Below are 19,663 nucleotides of genomic sequence, written 5' to 3' on the forward strand. Positions count from 1 at the left end.
AGTACTGACAAATGAGTTGTTAGAGATTAAAAAATTACTGAAGTTTATATCCTTTGAAGGCACAAAAGAAGAAGATTTTTAATTTAACTGGATTCCAGATGTCTGCTGCCTGCAAATTTGAGTTTACATGCTGACAAGCTTTAAATACAGCAACCTGTGCAAAAGTAATAAGCATTTTGGGATACTGCCACTTCCAACAGTAAATGGTCACCTGGGGGAGAAAAATGAGTCTGCAGTAAGTGAACAGAGAGATTTAGGAGTTTTCTTACTAAAGCAGCAATCAGATATCTGAGAAATGTGCTCTTAGCATGACCTAAATGCTAAACCAAACACAGTAAATATTTGCTTATTAAAATGGACAAAATAATCAGTTATCATATTAAAATTACATTTTTACTGCATAGGTGACCAACATTGACTTATCTGGATTGCCCTTTGCTTTTTTTTTTTCCCCCAGTTTGAAGTTAAGAGCAGCATTTGTCCTGCTGGAAATCTCTGATGAGACCACAGCATTGCTTGAGCCATGGCAACCAGCTGTAGCTGCTCTGCATGACTACTGTGCTGAACAGCTACAACTGAAAACTCTTGTGCTTCCATGATCAGGGCACACACGGACATGTCTTTTCAGCAGGTGTAAGTGATTTGCTGCAGCTTGAGTGCACCAGGTGGCCTTTGTACATGTTGAAGTGTGTAATTGACATGTACTGTCAGTGATGCCTCAGCTGGAAATACGAAGCACACTACAGAGGGTTATTGCTAGTTTTGCTCTTTTGCCTCTCAGTATGAAATGCCATTGATTGTGCACTAGTATAGTTGCACTACCAGCTTCACCCCATGTACACCAATCTACCAAACCACTGCTCCCTCATGTTAAGTGAATCTTCTCCCTTTGTGCTCTTATAGCAGCCATGCAACAGCAGTGAGGAGAAAAAATAATTCATAATTACTGGTACCTCCTGAACTTTCAGCTTCTCTCTTCAGTGTAGGCTCACCTGGACAGCATGATCTCACCACTGCTTCTTACTTGGTTTAGCTTTGCTTGCTTTTCCTTATTTCAAGTTTGCCACTGATGTCAACATGTTTCTGGTCAACTTTACAGCTCTGAAGCCTTTCTCACCATCCTCTCTCCCAGCAAACCAGTTATCCCTTTCAGTCCTCTCACACTCCTAACAATCTTATTTGTGACTCTTGCTGCAGCAAGTGTTGCTTTAACCACCAGTCTCTTTAATTAGACATGCAAGTGAGAACCACAGAGATCCTGAAATGGGATAGTAGCTTGATCTGTCCTCTCCTTGATTTTAGAAAACACCATTTAAGCAAGAAAGCACAGACAAATCCAGCAGCACCTAATTTGATTTTCCTCTTCACTGAACTTGTCTTCTGACAAATCATTAGTGGATGATTGTTATTTCTTGTTCTCAGTGTTAGTAATTTAATTTGCTTCTTCTATTTAATTAAGAAAAAAAATATTTTGAAGTTGATTTTAAGTAACTGCAACTTTGAAGATCTATTGAGCTCTCACCACAATACCACAGAGAATTCAAATCACAAACAGTCCCTGATGGGCTGTGCTGGGCAGAACCAGCAGCAGGCTGCTGGATGCCTGCTATGACACCCTGCCCATGATCTGAACTATCTCCTTTGCTGCCAATGAAATGCCAGTGAGAAACCAATTGTTTTAGAGTTAACAAGGGAAGACATGCTGTTAGATCCCAAGAAATGGTGGGGGTTTTTTTGTGTTGTTTTGTTTTTTTCCTCTGTATTTGTTTTTACTGATAGTCATGCAAAATCAGAGTCAATTTCACATCTGACATACACTGCAATTCCACACTGCATAGGACAGAGCCAAGAAGGCTGCCATGGGAAGGGATAATGAATTAAATGCTACATATCCCCACTTTCGTTCACACCAGAAAAGGCTTTGCCTGAGGAGATGAGTAGTCACCCACCCGAGTGTCAGCTGAATAGGCATCCATCAGAAGAGCTCAGCAGGCAGCAGTACTCCACTGGGCACCGCTATCTAGTACTTGTGCTGACCACAATGACGCCAGGGATCCTGATGGTAAACTGAATATCAGAATCTGATGCTCAAGTGTGCAGTGTCATTTTTTGGGAGGGAGAGAAGATCTCTTCAAACTAAGAGAATTCACTTCTATCGAGAGTCTGAATTATATTTTCTCTGTGGTTGGCAGGGGAAGGAACAATCCATCCATCTGTTTTACATTTCAGCTTCTCACAACTCTGTAATTACTTCTTCTGCCCCAGCTGAATTGCTTGCTGAACCTTGAAATTGTAAGAAGTGCTCAACTGGAATGTGCACCACAGCCAGCTAAGAAGCCATACAGTTCTCTTCTAAAAAAATTAAGCACCAAGCATGCTTCTCAGCCACCTAACAAAGCAGGGCACACTCCCAAGTGAGCCTGCTGACCCATCAGTCTTCAAACGCTTGCTGTGGCAGTTTATATGTGGATAATGCAACACACAACCACATGTCTGTGTACTCATCTGCATGTAAGAAAGTGCCTGGAGACAACAGCATCATCAAGCCCAAGTTATATGAAGGAATCTAAAATCTGTGTTACTAGCACAGTCTAGGATGTATCACCCTCCATTACACTCACATAAAAACAGTCCTGAGAGCTGGGAGACCACCACAAGCCAATTCATTCAGAATTGAGTTATTACACAGTAAGGTGGCTGCTGACCCGCCTTACTGAAAACTTCCTTAAATAACTGTGTGGTAAGAAAGTGCACCGTGATTAGCTGTAAGTTTACAGATATTGTCCACGCAGAAAATACAGAGCCGTCTTGGGGCAGTGCTTGGAGGGCTGCCGCCCATGGGAAGTCCACTCTGGATCAATTCAGAGAAGATGGCATCCACGGAAGCAAGAGCAGGGAAGGACCATGGAGGAGTGGCAGAGATGGAACATGAGTCACTGCAGCCCCCACTCTGTTCCCCTGCACAGCTTGGGGGAAGAGGCAGAAGAGGAGTGGGTGGGTAGGTAGGTTTACTGTTAGTTCTCATGCTCCAATCTGTTATTAAGAGGCAGTAAATTAAATTAACCTCCCTATGCTGAGCCTTTGCTTATTACTGTTCAACTAATTGTTGAACAATCTCCCTGTCCTTTTCTCAAACTTTAAGCTGTTTTTTATTGTATATCCTTCCCCCTCCTCCTTTGAAGAGGGAAGGCAAGAGGGCAACGTGTGGGGCTGTTCAGATCTCCACCAGGGTGAAGCCACCACAACCCAGATCCCAAAGTCAACTGAAGTCATATTGCTTCAGAAACAACAGCAAAAATTTCAGCTTTGGAGATTGGTGGCTGACAACTGTTGAGAAAGTACCAAGCAGTCAAGTGTGTACAGCTGGTCCTATGGTACCTACCTGTAAGACAGTGCTGTGAGAAGGGGAAGTGCTTAGCAGGGAAGTGCTCAGCAGGGCAAGCGCAAAGCACAAAACACAGGCACAAATTGTGCCAGTGAGATTTGTGTGGGCTTCAGTTCAAGTCCAAGTAAGATTAAATCAATTTGGAGCAGGTGCAGAGAAGATCAACTAAAATGATCAGAGGAATCTCACAACATGAAAGCCATGTAGTTAGAGTACAAGAATTCTGTATGAATCCTGAAAGGCTGCGCTGGCCCAAGAACGAAAAGGCTTAACTGATCGCAAATACATTCACATTCACACAGGAGACAAGCATTTAGTTTCTGACCCAACATAACTTTATTGTGTGTTCAAAATAACGACAACAATGAAACCCAACTGATGAACCTAACACCAGAACACACCACCTTACTTTATTTTCAGAGGGTACATCTGATCCCTGAGGAATGCTCTCTTGGCACTGTCTTCTTATACCCTCAACTGCTAACCCTGAGCTAGAGCACTTCCGTTGCATGACAGTGTTGCTGGGGTTCTTCAGTCACTGCCATTGGTTCCTGTGGTGATCTTCAATCTCCCTGGCATCAGCTGCAAGTGAAAGGCCATCACAGACATTTCTGGAGGGAGCAGGGATAACACAGATGCTGATAGACCAACCTGGGGTGATGCTGTCCTGAATCTGTAACACACAAAAGTGGAAGGACTTGTCAGGGTCATGATAATCAGTGGCAGCTTTGACTCTTATACAGACGAATTCAAGATCCTGTGGTGTGTGTAGGAGGTGAGTAACCAGAGTAACAGAACACTTGAAAGCCCTGATCATCAAGAGTGACAGCTTTGGCTTTTTCAGTTAAGAAATAGCTGGGAAATGGCTCTTATGGGAGCCAGCTTGGAAAGGAGCTCAAAAGGACTAGCAAGCCCTACAATCTTCTCTTCAACAACAACAATTCATTTTCAAGAAAAAAAAACACAACCATCATCAGGAGACTGGCACTGCTAAACAGGGAACTCATAATAGAACATCATTTGCTCCAACAAATAAGCTTGAGCCATTTGATTCCATTTGCACCAACGGGGTGCTTCTGATGGTGCTGACTGAGCTGACTGACAAATTGTGAGGCCACTTTCCCTTGGACCAGCTGTTTTTGCAAGGCATTCAGGTACCCTCTTGCTGGTATTGATGGTGGTGTGGCCTCTTGCTGGGTGGCAGTGAGGCTGGACAGGTGGACATTCTCCTCTGTTGGTGATGGAGACTCACAGAGGAGTGCCCACAGGAGTGCCGTGGCTGGAAGCAAGGGGACTCTCTAATACCTCCTAGTCTCTTCTTGCTCCCTGGGGATGTGAACACAGATGCAAGAGAGATGGGTGGGACCCACATGAACAGCAGCTGAGGTGCTTTGATGGAGATCCTGCATTTGACAGAGAACATCTCCTGAAGCAGTCTACATGGGGGGCAGGCGTCCCTGAGCCTGCTGGGCAGGTAGCAGAGCTGCTCTCTTGATCCCATCAGCAGAAACTCTCCTCAAGCCATTCAGGCAGCAGGCCTCTCACTGCACCACTCAAAAACAACGAGCTGCCTGTGCTGGCAGGGGCAAGTCCAGAAGTTGGTTCAGCACCTCCTCATCTGGGTCAAGGAAGTCCAACATGAACAAGATGCAGTTTTCCTCATCTGCTTCCAAAGGATCATCTACAAAGACCTGCCCCAGTTCCTGGTGCAGCCAGGGCAACTGGGGCTACAATAGACCCAGGAACTCCTGGAAGAGGTGTGGCTCCTGGAAGAGCCGTGCTGTGTAGCAGCTCTGGAGTCTGTATACAGAACATTACAGCACAACAATATCTGAGTTGAGTTAGGGCAGTGGAAATCCCTGCAGTGTCCATGACAGCTACTGTCTGGAGCGGAGATTTTGAGGCACAAAACAACATTATCATACCTACGGATGAACAAGGACAAGGAGATGGGTACAGGCTCTTGCCAGTGATGCCTTGCAGAGGGGCAACACAATAACATCAGATGAAACTAGAGAGGTTCAGCACAGACAGAAAATAAAAAACGAATGTGAGAATAAGCACTCTGGTAGGAGTCACAGAGACTGTGGGATTTCTGTCCTTGGAGGTTTTTAAAACCTGGCTGGACAAAGCTCTGCACACCAGGTCTTAATTTTTTTTTTGACTCCACACTAAGAAATCTGGAGTAAAGACAACCTATATATCCCTGCAAATGGCAGTGATTCTGTGATTTTGTAGTCTCTGTGACCTAGGAGTTAGCAGTGTTTTACAAATGGCTAGAAATGTATAGAGAAGCTACACATAAAAGTGATTTCCTGATGAATCCAGAGGGTTCACATTCTCCATCTGTCAGGTTATGCATATACCAGGAAAGCAATGCTCTGCAGCAGTTACATTACTCCAAAGCAGATGGCCTGTTAAAAGCTATGAATGCCGTAATACAAGTCTCAATATTGTTCTCTTTTATCCTAATGTAAGGAGAAAAAGTGAAGTGTTGGAAACTCATGCTCAGAAGCAAGTAATGCATAAATCTATAGTCACGTATGTGTAACAGGATCTATTTTGGTGTTTAATTCTTCATGCCACCATTGAAAGAATTAATCTGTGTGTAAGGCAGTATATTTGAAATCAAACTTCTTTAAGTGAGTTTTAACTGTATTTTGATTAGATTAAAATACTTTTAGTTAACCACAGTGATGACTGTAATATGATTTATGACTCATACAAAAATACACTGTTTTAATTTATTCATAGTAGGCCCGGTTAGACCTGCAGGATTTGATCCACTATTTTCTAGATAAATATTATTCTTGACTCAATAATCCAGATTAATTGTTGCCAACTTCTGACATAATTTCCCTAGGAGCTCTTTGTAGGGCAGAGAGCAAACCATTCAACAGCTCCTCAGTGCAGCCATGAAGTTGGGAAGACCCTTTAGTGTTACACTGTCCAACTGCAGTAATAGCAATGCGCTCACTATGTTATTTGCCACTCTAATGTCATACACAGTAATTAGTATTGTTTTGGAAATACTCAGATGTCTTGCCTTTCCAGTGCAGCTCTGCTGAGCTACAGAAGACCAGCATGCAGCTTTCAGCTTCCATTTGTGCTTGTTACTACAGCACAGACAGGACACAATCTCAAAATAAGTCTAAATATTAAAATAGCTTGCAGTGAGACTGTACTCTGAAGTACTGTAAAGTCCTCCTACTGTAAAAACAGCCCTTTCAGGTCCAGACATCAGCTAACCATTCTCAGAGAAAAATATCGGTGCTTCTCATACTTAAGTCATTTTTATTTCCTTCCCTTCCAACTGTTTAGTGCTCCAAGGAAATCAATGATTAAGTAACTAAATTATTCTTGGATGAAAAGTTTTATTTACTTCCATACAAAATGGAAAAAAAAAAAAACCAGCAAAACAAAAACCAAGCACTGACTTAAGAAGTACCATGAAACTACACTCAGTATACTCTGGAAAAATACCTCAATTCTATAAATGATAGAAACCAGCCTGAAAAAGGAATTTCAACCCTGCCACAACTTGTTTATGGAGCTGTAAGTTTTGAGCTACAGAAAACATCAAGAACCTGTTCATCTGAAGTGGGCTCCATTCAGTCAGCTGTCCCTAAGTTCCATACCACTCTGAAGTGGAAAAACATTCAGCTTTTTTTCACCAACATTCTCTTTTTTTGCTCCAAGCTCAAAGTCACAAAAAACATCATCCTTACCGGTTCACAGCCTCTCTGGAGCTGATTCTCAGTTATGTTAAGGCTTTTACAAGATTTCAGGGCAGAACCAAGCAACCACATGTAAATGAACACTCGCCCCAACACAAACTGTGCAGAGCTGTTTTGTACTACAACCAGCAACCACAAAAATGAGGGTATGAGTAGTTTCCTTTCAACACAGTCTGAACAAAAAGGAGTAGTGAAACTAATACAATTGCTCAGCACAAAGTACTTTCATTTGCATTCATTCAGCAGAATGTACATTGGACTGCTAAATGCTAAGTAGAGAAAAATATCCTTTCTATCTGCAAAAGAACTAAATCTGGGATCGAGCAACAGTGGAAGTGAGCAAACAGTGTATTTCAGGTTGTAAACAGTCATGCAAAAAATAGCAAGTGATATTTTATCTCAAGCCTCTAGTTCTGAATGGTGCTCTGCAACGCAAGCAAGCTACTGTGTGCTGCCAAGAACGCCGGATTCCTACCAGCAACACTCAGCAGTTTCTCTTCGGGTGCAGTAGCCCCGGGAGGCTCTGGCTGCCCAGCAGCTGTGCACCATGGCCTCAGGGGGGTGAGGACAGAAGCAGCACATGTGTACAGCCCACAGGCACCCACACCCCACTGCAGGGAGGCAGCCGCCCCTTCCCCTTCGCTCTGTGATGCACCTCCACTGCCTGTAGGAAGTTATTATGAAACTCCTAATAATGAATTAAAGCGTGACTTCCTTTAATGAAAATTATGGTGAGTGGCCAAGGCATGATTTAAGACATCCAGGGTCTATGCCCTATATTCACCTAGTATTACAATCCTCTTTTGCCTTGAGGACCAAGAAAACGCAGTGCAAGGTCCCACACCTACAAATGGAAGCAGCTGTAAGGAACAAGGGCAGGTATTTCTCCTGTCAGAGCAGCTGGTTCAACAGTGGGTTGAACGCTATGCACAGCAGGGATCGCTCTTCACTGCCTGAGGAATCTCGAGGGAAAAGGAGGTCAGCAGCTCCTCATGGGGCAGCAGTAACTCCAGCAGCAGCACCAGAAGGATCCAGCCACCACGCTGCCCGGTTAGTGTTGCCCGCCTCCATCCTAAGCAAGTAACCGGTCGCTCCAGTCTCTCCCGCGGCCCACCGCATCGCTGAGAACTCGATCCCACAGCCAAGGCAGTAGCCCCACCCGGCCACCGCACCACCTCACCGCCGCCATTGGCGGCCCCTCAGGCGCGAGGCGCCGGCGGGAAGCCCAGAAACGCATGCGCCTGGCGCTTCCCGGCTCAGCGACGACGCACGCGCCACCCCCACGAGACGGCGCGTGCGCACTCCGCCCGTCCCACGCCTCCCCCCGCCCCTCCCCCGCTCGGCCCGCAGCCGTTACTCCTCGCACCCGCTGCCTTCCGCTTGCTCAGTCCCGGGAGCCGCCGCGTCTGCCCGGGGCCGTGAGGCGACAGCGCGCCACCGCTCCGCCTCCACTCTTCCCGCTGTGCCGTGTCGTACGGCGACCCGGGGTGCCGGACGGCCCGCCACCACCACCACCACCACCACCGCCGCCGCCGCCATGCAGATCACCCTGAAGACGCTGCAACAGCAGACGTTCCGCATCGACATCGACCCCGAGGAGACGGTGCGGGAGCGGGGGGGGATAAGGACGCATCCGCTTCTCCCGAGCTGTGGGCCTCTCCCCGTCCCGGGAGCGCCGTGCCCGAGCCGCGGCTGCGGGAGGGTGCGACGGGAGCAGGGTGGCCCGGGTTGCGGGGGAAGGGGCTGGGAGGACCGCGGGGCTACCGGTGCTCGGAGAGCAGGGAAATACTTTCCTTTTGGCCTGGCGGGGAGGCCTGGGCCGGTAGAGTTGCTCCGCTCCGGGCAGCTCGTACGCTCCGGCGCGGGGTAGGTGGGCTCCGCCGAGGCGGCGGCCGCGGAGAATGGCGGGAGCTCCGGCCCTCGCCCGTCCTGGGGGCACGGCGCTGGAGGGGGAAGGGGAAGCGGGGCGGTGGCACGCGGCTTCCCGCCGAAAAAGCACGAGCAGAGAAAGCGGCGGGGCTGCCCCTGCCGCTCTACTGCTATGGGGGTGCGGGTGGGTGATTGCTGGCACGCTGCAGGTTGCTGGGTGCCTTCGGGAGCTGCTTGAGGGGAGGGAGTCCCGGGGAAGGTACTTGCGCACTTGTGCAAGTGCTTTCCTTGGAGCAGAACTGTGAACTGGGCCTGTGGAGGTGTCTGCAGCAACCTTAAATTTGTGCTGTGCCTGCTGCTGCCAGGCCTGTTGGCTTGCCCTCCTCCGTCTGTAAAAACAATCCAGGAGGACAGCCAAAATCTGGTTGAGCTCGTTTGGCCCAACGGTGTGACGGGCAGATGGCGAATTGCTCGCTGAAGCATGTATTAGAAGCCACCAAGGATCTGAAACGTTGCTCTTTACTTACTGCTAGGAGAAATTCTCCTGTAATCTTATCTGCTCTTCTCTTCTTTGAGGAAAGTCTTGGAAAAAGGAGGGCAAGGGAAGGGCTGGGAGAATGTTGCCAGCCTGTGAGACAGCAAAAGGCATCAGTAAGAAGTTATGTGATATGAAACTTGCTTGCACCATCTGCATGCAGATGTGTTCCCACTGACCTGCAGTAGCAACGGGAAAGCTTCTTATGAGCACAGTCTGTTTGGCCTCGGCTAAGAGCAGGTGCTCAGGCAGATGCAGCATGATTTGGGGAACACTCTCCATAAAGGTGTGCAGGATTAGGCCTTGGCTGTGTCAGTCCTTGAGGCGTCAAGGTGAAAATGTGTTTAAAGTTCCTAGGATAGTGTTTTAGAAAATTAAGGGCAGACTTACTGTAAAAAGTGCTGCGGATATTAGAAATTAATAAGGAGAATGGGGAAACTTTCAAACCCAGAGTACTAACCAAATGTCTGTTTGGGTTTTCTCAGACTTTGAAAAATACTACTTTTAGTAGATAGCACTGAATTCTTTAGGGAATTTTCTGGCATCTTTGAATAAATGTGTCCACTCTGAGAGTTCAGGGAACATTGCTTTTAGTCTTTGAACTACACTTGCATGTTTTGCTGCTGGAGGTAGACTTGTTTACTTGGAGCTGTGCCCTATGCTGTGACAAGGCCAAAAATGATCTAGTTGTGATAGGCTGGGGAAACTTGTTGCGCTAAAATTGGCTTCTGTTTCTAGCACTTTCTCCTTGCATTCTGAGTAAATATCAGTCTGAAGAGATTTGATGTTAGAATGCAAGACAGTATTCTAGCAAGAGTTTATGCTTGTAATAGAGAACTCATCAGTAGAAAGGAAAGCACTAAAATATACTTTCTGGGGAGAATATGAAGAAATATGCTTCAAAATAGCTGATTTGGCTTAAAGCTTTTACACAAAAGGTTGATTAATTTTCTGCTTGATCAGGCAGTTAAAATGTGTAGTTCAAAATGTGTTTTTAATAACCTGACTTTATTTTGTGCTGTTATGTTGTGAAGTGCTAGCCCACTGAGCCGTTTTACTGATGAAAAATCAAACTGAGAGGATGAAGTACTCTTGCTTTTGGAAGCAGTAGATAAGGACTGTCAAGTATTTTAATTGAATAAAAGTTGGGAAAAAATTAGCCTCAGGCCATTTTGTCTGAGAGGGGTTATTATCAAATGAAGAAATTTTTGCAAGCGTGGCTTTTTCTGGGGGGGGAAGGGCAGGAGAGGAGACAAAGCTATAGGAGTACATCAGAATCAATGCTGTACTCATCGTGCTTTTATAGAGGATGGATTTACTAGCTGTAGTAGTTCTAGTTCTGCACAAAGCAGTTTAGTACCTGAGCATTCAGACTTAACCAGGTCAAATCAGAGTGTGCATTTGTGGACACAGGCTGGTTACTGTGCTCATTGACTAACTGTGAAGAGAATACGTTAAGCTATGTGTTAGAAGGGAATAAGCAGTCTGAAACTGATGCAGACCTGTCTAGATAAATCTCATCTGAACCGATAGGATTGGCATTACAAACTTCTTATTTTTATGCCAGTTATTGCTGTGTAAGTCTGAAATAAGCTTTTCTAAAAAAATTCAACAAATATTTTTAACATCTGTTTTAAAGTGAAATAGTAATTTTAAGCAAGGCTGTCCTGTTTCTTTATCAGTTTCCCTGTGCTGTTAGCCTTAACATCCTCACTGTCACAAAGGGGAGAAGTGAAAGATACATTCACTATGCGAAGAAAACTTTGCTAGTCTCATCCTTCTACGGTGGGCTTTTACATAAAGGTTTTTTGACACAGTGAGATGCCTGCTTGTTTAACACCGCACAGGATTCACAGGATGCTTGGTTAGGGAATTTTGAACCTCTTAATATTCTCATGTGTACTTAATATGCTTTATTGTTAGATGTGGAGAGATTTTAGGATGTGCAAATCATACCCTCTTGTACTGTGTTTTTGACGTTCAGAAATTTAGGCTAGGTGTTAACCTAAGCTGTACTGAATATCCTAGGAGTGTGCTCCAACAAAAATCAATCTCGTCTATGTGTACAGAGAGGGGTATGAGGGAGGGGAAAAGCAGCCCCATGGAAAGGAATTGGGGTTCTGGCAAGCAGGACATGAGGCAGCAGTGTGCCCTGGAATCCAAAGGGCCAACTGTACCCTGGAGTGCAGCAAGCCTAGTGCTGCCACTGGGCAAGAGGAGGGGCTGGCCCTCTGATCTGTGCTGTGTGCCCTCACATTCAGCACTGCATGCACGTTGACTGCCGCAGTGTTGGAAGGGTATCAAGGTATTATAGGTGTGCAGAGGGGCAGCGATGGAGCCTGTTTTCTGGTCGCAGTGACACGGCCTGAGGGAATGGCATGTTGCTGTGTCAGGGGAGGGGCCGCTGGGGTAGTAGGAAAAGGTCGCAGAAGGTGTGAGTTTAGAGGGCTTGTATTTGCTGCTTGAGATTTGATAGATGACTCTGCAAAAAACATTATTTTTGGTGATAAGCAGACTAAGTGTCAGGAAGCACATGCAGTTTTTTCATCATTTTAACACCTTGTAAGCACTACAGCATTTTAAAGTTATGCTCTATCCTACTAGGTTGTTTTGTTCTATTAAGCATATGCTATTTCTGCATTTGCTTTTCTTCTGTAGTTAGTCTCTTCTATTTTGTGTTGGAGTTTGACTTTTCAAGCAAGGAAAGTTCTTCAGCCAACAAATTAAAGATCTAGACTTTAACATCTTCAATATGTACACTGGCCACTTGTTCCCAAGAGGAGCGAATTTCTATTAGAACAGTGTGGCAAAGACAGTATGGAAGACTGAGACTGTTATGTCGAAAGTAAATAAAAAGGCCTTGGCAAGCTTAGTGCACAAGCGAGAGGAGTATTTGGTGGTGCTAAGTATTCTACATAGGTAGGTACCCTGGCAAATGGAAAGGTTGTCCGTGAGTAAATTATAACACTGGCGTGAAAACAGGGGAGTATTAATAGTTAATGAATTAGTTTGGGCTGGAAATGAGAAAAAGCTGTTTTTTTGTTTTTTTAACTTGCCCATTTTAGCACAGAGTATAATCTGAGAGAAGTTGAAACTGCTGTGGGAGAGTGAAGGGTGTGAATTTGTTCTGTACACTTGGGTCATGGGAACTACTTGCCTAGAAGGAACTGTTCATGTCCTGCTTACTTAGCTGGCTGAAATAACTAAGGACAACAGCTGGGCAACTTAGCACTATCTGTTTCACGTAACCCATTTTCAGGATGTTCATCTGGGATGCACTCAGGGACTGGTATTTCTTTGGAAGACCTACTTGGCAGTTAGGAGTTTATCAGCTGTAGCTCTTAATTGAACAGATTGCATGGCATCATTCTCGAGAGGATTGTTCAGTATTTTGGTTGGTGGGGGATAGTTGTACATCTTAAATTCATAGGGAGCACTAAAAAATCAGCTTGTCGTGTAAAGTGGCTCCTGCTCTGTATCTTCAGGCTAAGTGTTTATAGAGAGTGGGTCTCCCAGAAGCAGCCAACAGATACAGCAGTCTTTGGCTCTCTTTGGGAGACTTCAGGTCCTCCTAGGCTCAAGGTCCAGGAAGTGCCTGGCAGCCCTGTGAGAAACTTGAGGGTGTCTGCTGCTGTTAGGCAAGGATAAAATCAGGGACACCACTAGGGTCTGAGCCTGAGGAAGCTCCAGAGTCCTCTAGCAATCCGTAAGGGCTTCTAATGGGCATAATTAACCATATGGGGTACCGGGAGCCTCTGCTGCAGCTGTCCTCTGATAAGGGAGAGTGAGGGCCTGAAAGAGGCCTGTCTAAGACCGTGGTCAACAAATAGCTTGCACAGCAGGTTGCATTCATAGGTGTCAGAAAGGGAGGCCAGCGGTTAAAGTTAGGTCCTTAATATGGTCTTGGATATGGTTATAGTATGCTGCAGTCAAGCAGGCATTGGAATACCTATCTCTGCTTGGGTGGAGGCTTCTGTTCATCCAGAGTTTCTGATGGCATATGCAGCCCTCCAGGTCCCTGACTCCAGAGGGTGCCTAGGCCTCTCTCTCTAAGGGTAGAATCTGCTGTGCTGGAGGTATGCTATCCTAGAAGAGCTGTGCTATCATATTAAAGATTTATGAGAACAGGTAAATATGTTGTGCTGTTTCAAAGACAATTAGTGGGGAATAGACTTATCAGCAACCACGCTATGGAGCGATGCCTCAGGCTGCTGAACAAGGGACATTGGGGTGTTAAAATCAGGAGAGATCACTAAATCAGCTAAATAAAGTTTAAGCAAGGTCACTTCCAATGCTTGTGATTTTAGCAAGAAAGTGCTTGTAAGGTACCGCTATGGAAAAAGTGTCCCAAGCAATTGGTATTGGTCCCAAGCAATTCAGGTATTGTCCTGAATAAATGTGTACTTAGCATGCTACGGCGGCTCTAAGCTCCTATATACCAGCAAACACTGGGGAACAAGCAAGATGAGTTACGTATGTGTACAGTTGCAGGGCTCTGATCTTACTAGCATGAAGGAGATGTGGTGGGATGGCTGACTGGAGTGTTGTAATGGAAGGATACAGACCTGAGTAGATGAAGAGGGAGTATTTTATTCTGTATTACTGGCTACCTGGAGTGTGTGGAGCTCTGCCTGGGTACAGATGAGGAGCTGACCAGTGGTTTATAGATTAGGATTTAAGAGAGGATGGGACTAGGTGACTTTGTAGTGAGGGTCTACAACAGGCCATCTTATTGGGAAGAATGAAAGAGGGTAGGTGAGTCACTTTGCAAAAGGATAGGAACAGCTTCATGTTCACATGCCCTCATGAGGGGCTTAAGACAGCCTGAAATCTGTTGGAGGGGCAGCACAGCATGGTATAACCAATCCAAGATATTGCTGGAATGTGTTATTGATAACTTCTTCCTTCATGTGCTAAAGGGAACCCTGAGAGAGGTGTTGTGCTGGGCTTTGTTCTAGCCAACAAGAGGGAGCTGTTGGGGAATGTGAAGGTCAAAGGCAGCCTTGGCTGCAGTAGCTATGAAATGTTGGGTTTTCAAGGTGTTTAGGACGGCAGGGAGGATGTATAGCAAGCTCATAACTGAAGACTTCAGAAAAGCAAACTAGCCTTTCCAAGGATCTTTTGAGAGTACTGTGGTATAAAGCCCTGAAGGGAGGAGGATCCCGAGAAATATGGCTGATATTCAAGGATCACCTCCTTCAAGCTCAAATGCAAAACATCTGGGCAGCTGTTACCAAGTTAGGGAAAACTAACAGAAATCAGAGAAAATAACATCTGGCCAAGGACAGTCAGGGCAATAAGAAGAACTTCTACAATTACAAAAGGAGAAAGTGGGCCCTGTTCTCAAGAAAATAGATCTGGTTACCTGGGACAATGAAAAGGCTGAGGTAATGAATGCCACTTTTGCATCAGTCTTTGCCAGCAAAGTTACACTTCAGGTCCCAGAGGCTGGGGGAGAGGCTGGAGCGAGAAAGGTGTATCTTTGTTGAAGGGAAATGCTTCAGCATTCCTAAGTCTATGAGCCCTCATGGGATGCACTCGAGTGCTGAGATTGCTTAGAAGTGTGATTGCAGAGACACTTCCTACAGTTTTTGTTTGATCGTGGCAATGAGGAGAAATGACTGAAGACTGAAGTAAAGCAGATACCTTGTCTTCAAAATAAGCAAGAAGGAGGACCTGGTCAGCCTCAGCTCAGTCTTTGGAGAGGTGAGAGTCTTTCGAGAGTTCTAGAAGCTGTTTCTGTGCACATAAAGGGGAGGAAAAATACCAGGAGCAGTAAGCATGTATTCACCAAGAGGCAGTCATGTTCATATATACAGGCTGGGAAAAAGGAAGAAGGGGAGGTCATAGTGTACTGTTTGTCTTCCCAAAAAACTGTTAAGCATGATAAGCCCTGCTTTCCAGGAAGCCTCTAACATTTGCCCACTGATGGGAAAGCAGTGAATTAACTCCTTGTTTTGCTTTGGTTGCGCACACTGCTTTTGCTTTACAGTGATAAACTGTCTTTATCTCTACACAGGAGTTCTTTCTCACTTTCTCCTCCATCCTGCTTGGGGTGCATGAGCAAGAGGCTGTGTGATACTTAGTGGCCTGCAGGATGGCTGATAAGCTTCTATAATGAAATCACTGGTATGATGGATAAGGGTGGGGCATCGGATGCTGTCTGCTTGGACTTCCATAAGATCTAGATGGTCTCCCATAAGACCCTCTTAGAGAGCCTGTTGAAGCGAGGGCTGCTTGTGCAGTGTTTTATGTGAAAGATGTCATGATTCTATGGATGTAGAAGTTTACTGTGCATCTTAAAACCTATTTTCCCAAATTAGCAGATCAATTTGCTGCTGCTGTTTCTTTCCAGAAAGTAATTTTTACTTAATAACTCTGCATTGATGATTATGTTAGTGTCTAGAAAATCTAAAGAGTTGGAGATAATGTGGTAGAGGCAAAGTTCAGGTTATTACTGTTTTCAGTGTCTCATTATGCCTTTGGTTGGAAGATACTGCTGCCCTTCTGAACAGTAGTGACAGGCTTCTTTTTTGCTTGAAAAATGAGCATTTATATTTCAAGTCTAAGCGAAGCTGGTTCAGGCTACTGTGTCTGACATAACTCAGGTGGTTTGGGGAGTGCTTCTGTTGATGTACTAGAAGCACAGGTATCGTAGCTTCAGTGAGTACCCAGACTTAAGTCACTCCAGCTAGAGCTACAAGAGGAAATTTTATCTTTAGCATCTTACTGTTGAATTGGATGTATCAGTTATGTCTTTTTATTTCCTTGAATTGGTATTGTATTCTTTGCAGGTGAAGGGGGTCAGGCCTTCAGGCTAAATAGTGGCTGAAATGAGAAGAACAAGCAGTTACTCTTCAGAAAAATACACTTTAGGGTGTTTCATGAACATCTGTCTCTAGCAATTGGATGCTAACATCTGCAGCTAACTGTATTTCTGTGCAGACTTGCATGTAGAAAAGCGGCACAACAACAAGTAGTTCAGGAGGCTTGGGCTGCACTGAGGAAAATATCTTGATCCAAGTGACAGTACAACCAAAGGAGAAGTGTTAGTGGACTTTTTGCTTACTGACACAGATGAGTTAATTAGAGGGGTCAGGACTAGTAGCTGCCTGAGCCACAGTGGTCATGTCCTAGTAGAATTCCATAACTTGAGGGATATGGGTCAGATGAAGACTAAAGTTGCAGTCTTGAATTGTAGCAGATTTCCAGTTGTTTGAGGAATTATTAAATGGGACCTCCAGAGATTGCTGTTAAGGATTAAGGAGCGGAACAGAGCTGGCAGCTGTGTAAGGATATTGTTAGAGTATGAGAGCTCTCAATTCCCATGTATAAGAAGTCATGTAAGGAAAACAGGAGAGCAGCATGGATGAATAACGATATCCTGGTAAAACTAACGTCGAAGAAGAAAATGCGTAGGCAGTGGAGCCAGAGACATATATACTGGGAAGACTGTAGAGACGTTGCCCAGATATGTAGGAGTAGGGTCAGGAAAGCTAAAGAACAGTTGGAACTGAATTTGGCAAGGAGTATGAATAATACTAAGAAGGGCTTTTGCAGGTACTTTGGTCAGAAAATGAATATTAAAGAAAGTGTAATCCCCACCTTGATGAGCAGGACAGGGGCTGGCAGCAACTGACATAGGAGATGGCTGATGTACTCAACAGTTTTTTGCAGGTTTTCAAAAGTAATCCCACTGTTCAAGTCTTTGATCCTCAAGACAGCGACTAGGGAAATTAAGTCCATTCTATTGTAAAAGGTCATTAAAAAAAGAAAAAAAACAGTAATAAAACACCGGCTGTGAGAAGTAGGCTGTATAGGGAGCGTTTGGACTGTGAAAAGGGGTTCCACTGCTGGTGTCTTGTGTATGTGAACATCATCCTGTGCTCTGAGCTGTGCTCAGGGTAGAAGTCTAGCAGGAAGTGCTCCTGCTGGAGGTTATGGGTTGACAGTTTCAATGGGGTAGAATGAGCTTGTAGGAAAGTCAGCAGTGACCCCTGCTCCACTGAAGCCAGCAGAAGTTGTATGTAGAAACTGAGTTTAGTGTTAACTCAAGGAAACTGGAAATTGTAAAGGGACTTGTCCTTGCATCTTGGGCATTGACATTTTGGGGAAGCAGTTGTTACAATGATCCATGAAAACATTGATGAGTATTTGGCATTGCACCCTTTGGGGCGATGGCCTGGTCTCTCAGAAGGGATGTGGATAGAACAGCAGAATCACTGTTGATTGTGCTGGCTGCTACTCGTATGGGGCAGTGATGACAACATCAGAGATAATATATAAAAGAACTGAAGAGTCAGAGTGGTTGTCTAAACTCATTCACCCTTCAGCACCTTCATCCCGCTATTGTGAACCCCAGCGGGTTTTTAAGATTAATAGTTGGTTACTAAGGTTTACTTACTGAATGTGGTGTAAAACCACCCATGAGTGCAGCATTTCCAAATGTGCTACTACTATAGCATGAATATGAAGCAAAGAGTACTGCTTATTATTTGGTCATCATCACAGCTAACACATTTAACTTAATTTTGTTGGCAGTACTGTTTCTCTGTATCTGGAGAGGTGTGCTGTACACCTCCAGCCACGTGCCAGAAGGAAGACAGCATAACCTTGTCTGTTGAAATGGGCTTGCACAAAAGGCTTTGAGTGAGGGCAGGTCACTTGCAGTGTGTCAGTGATATCGTTGCACATGAGCTGGACAGCAAAAGCATCCTTGTAATTTGCTGTTAATATTTTACCAAAGTAAGGAACTCCTTTACATGGGGTTCAATTATTGTGTATAGTTATATTTATTGTGTAGCAGTTAATATGTGTGTTTTGTCTGTCCCAACCTAAATTATATTTAGCTGTTAAGATGTTTCTATTTGAGACAGCAGACTTTTAGTTTTGTTCCTTGTAGGAAAAAAATAGAAGTATTCTGGAATAGAACTAAAACTTGAGGAAACTTGAGTCAGGAGATGTCTGAAAACAATAGCTTGACTGAGTGCAGAGGATGTGAAGCGAGCCTTAAATTTCACTGTCAAAAAGGATCACATTATATTATTTTTCTAATCTATGGCAAACCCAGTGGCTAAGTGGAAGGAGCATTTTTGAGACATCACTCTTTGAGTCACTAGTATAAGTACAGAAGTACATGAAATAGGTAATCAGTATGTTAAGATGTAGGCTTCTAGAACATGTCCCTTTCAACATGATTTGACAGTTTTCCCTAGTGGAGCAGGGAACTTCAGTCAGTGCTGGTACATAATGTTGAATTCAGAAAAATTGCTTTGCTTATCCATGGCCTAGGCAGAACTGTTGTGTTGTGACTGTCAGCTTGAAGTAATAACTGGGTAGGAATTCATAACTTCAGTTTTTACTTCTTGGGAGAAACAACATTAAGCCATTAAACAAGCATAAATCCAGGGGTAGAGTGGACCTTTGTCAAACTAAATGCAAGAGAATGGTGATGCTATCATTGAATTGTTAGTATTAAATGTCTTGGAGAGATACCTAGTTGTGAGCTGCTATTAATTTTGCTGTGGAAAAGCAAGTGACTAGCTGGAGGTGGATCATAAAGCTTTTGTCAGGTCCTGAAGTGGCACATTCAGTAAGGGTACCAATAGTGTCTCTTTCCAACTGCTGAGGGGGAAAAAAGAGTTGGGTTCTTATTTCAGCATTGTCCCACAGACAGCATCATATCTTGTCCTCTGTATCTTTCTATCACTAGTGATTTAATCACCTATATCAGGTGCAGGCTTGGGTATTAGGTTTGATTCTGAAGGCCTGTTCTGTGAGGTAATAAAGCATGATAAAACGAGCGCTTCTTTTTATATTACTGTTGAAAAGATGCAGCTTCTTTGTCAGTGTTCAAATTTCATCAGTCCTTGGTGGACAGGGATTACTGTGATAAGGTGCCTCACAAAATCCAAGAGGAAGAGGAAGGGGGGCTGCTGAAAAGAAAAGGAGAAAGATAACACAAAGGTCTAAGAAAGATGTGAAGTTAGGAAGTATGGCTGCGTGTTGAGTGGATGAGAGATCTTAATTTTGTTGAAAAGTTGGCCTTTGTGAGTCTCAGTAAATTTAGCTTTGACATGTGAAAATGTTTTAGTGTATTTACTACTTAAGCAACCCTAGCAGTGAACTACTGCTTTA

General features: G+C 44.6%; 1 protein-coding gene and 1 long non-coding RNA gene across 4 annotated transcripts in view; one reads left to right on the forward strand and one right to left on the reverse strand.

Moving 5' to 3' along the window:
• Positions 1 to 3,697: 3,697 nt before the first annotated feature.
• LOC128089550 (uncharacterized) lies at positions 3,698 to 8,343 on the reverse strand. Its single transcript, XR_008210546.1, has 2 exons — positions 7,907 to 8,343; positions 3,698 to 4,058 (listed from the first exon to the last, which is right to left on the reverse strand). It is a non-coding gene; the product is annotated as an uncharacterized LOC128089550 (long non-coding RNA).
• A 236-nt stretch (positions 8,344 to 8,579) lies between these two features.
• The window catches only part of RAD23B (RAD23 homolog B, nucleotide excision repair protein), a 35,638-nt gene continuing 24,554 nt past the window's right edge, over positions 8,580 to 19,663 (forward strand). The window contains exon 1 of one of the 3 annotated variants that reach the window (XM_052701088.1): positions 8,580 to 8,725. In XM_052701088.1, coding sequence (XP_052557048.1) covers positions 8,660 to 8,725 — 66 coding nt within the window. In that variant the 5' untranslated portion in view covers positions 8,580 to 8,659. Of the gene's footprint in view, positions 8,726 to 15,628; positions 15,656 to 19,663 lie in introns of those variants that run through there. The other 2 variants (XM_052701090.1, XM_052701089.1) reach the window with 2 other exon arrangements.

This window comes from Tympanuchus pallidicinctus, unplaced genomic scaffold (assembly GCF_026119805.1).
Source record: "Tympanuchus pallidicinctus isolate F22 unplaced genomic scaffold, pur_lepc_1.0 scaffold4, whole genome shotgun sequence".
NCBI classification, from domain to species: domain Eukaryota; kingdom Metazoa; phylum Chordata; class Aves; order Galliformes; family Phasianidae; genus Tympanuchus; species Tympanuchus pallidicinctus.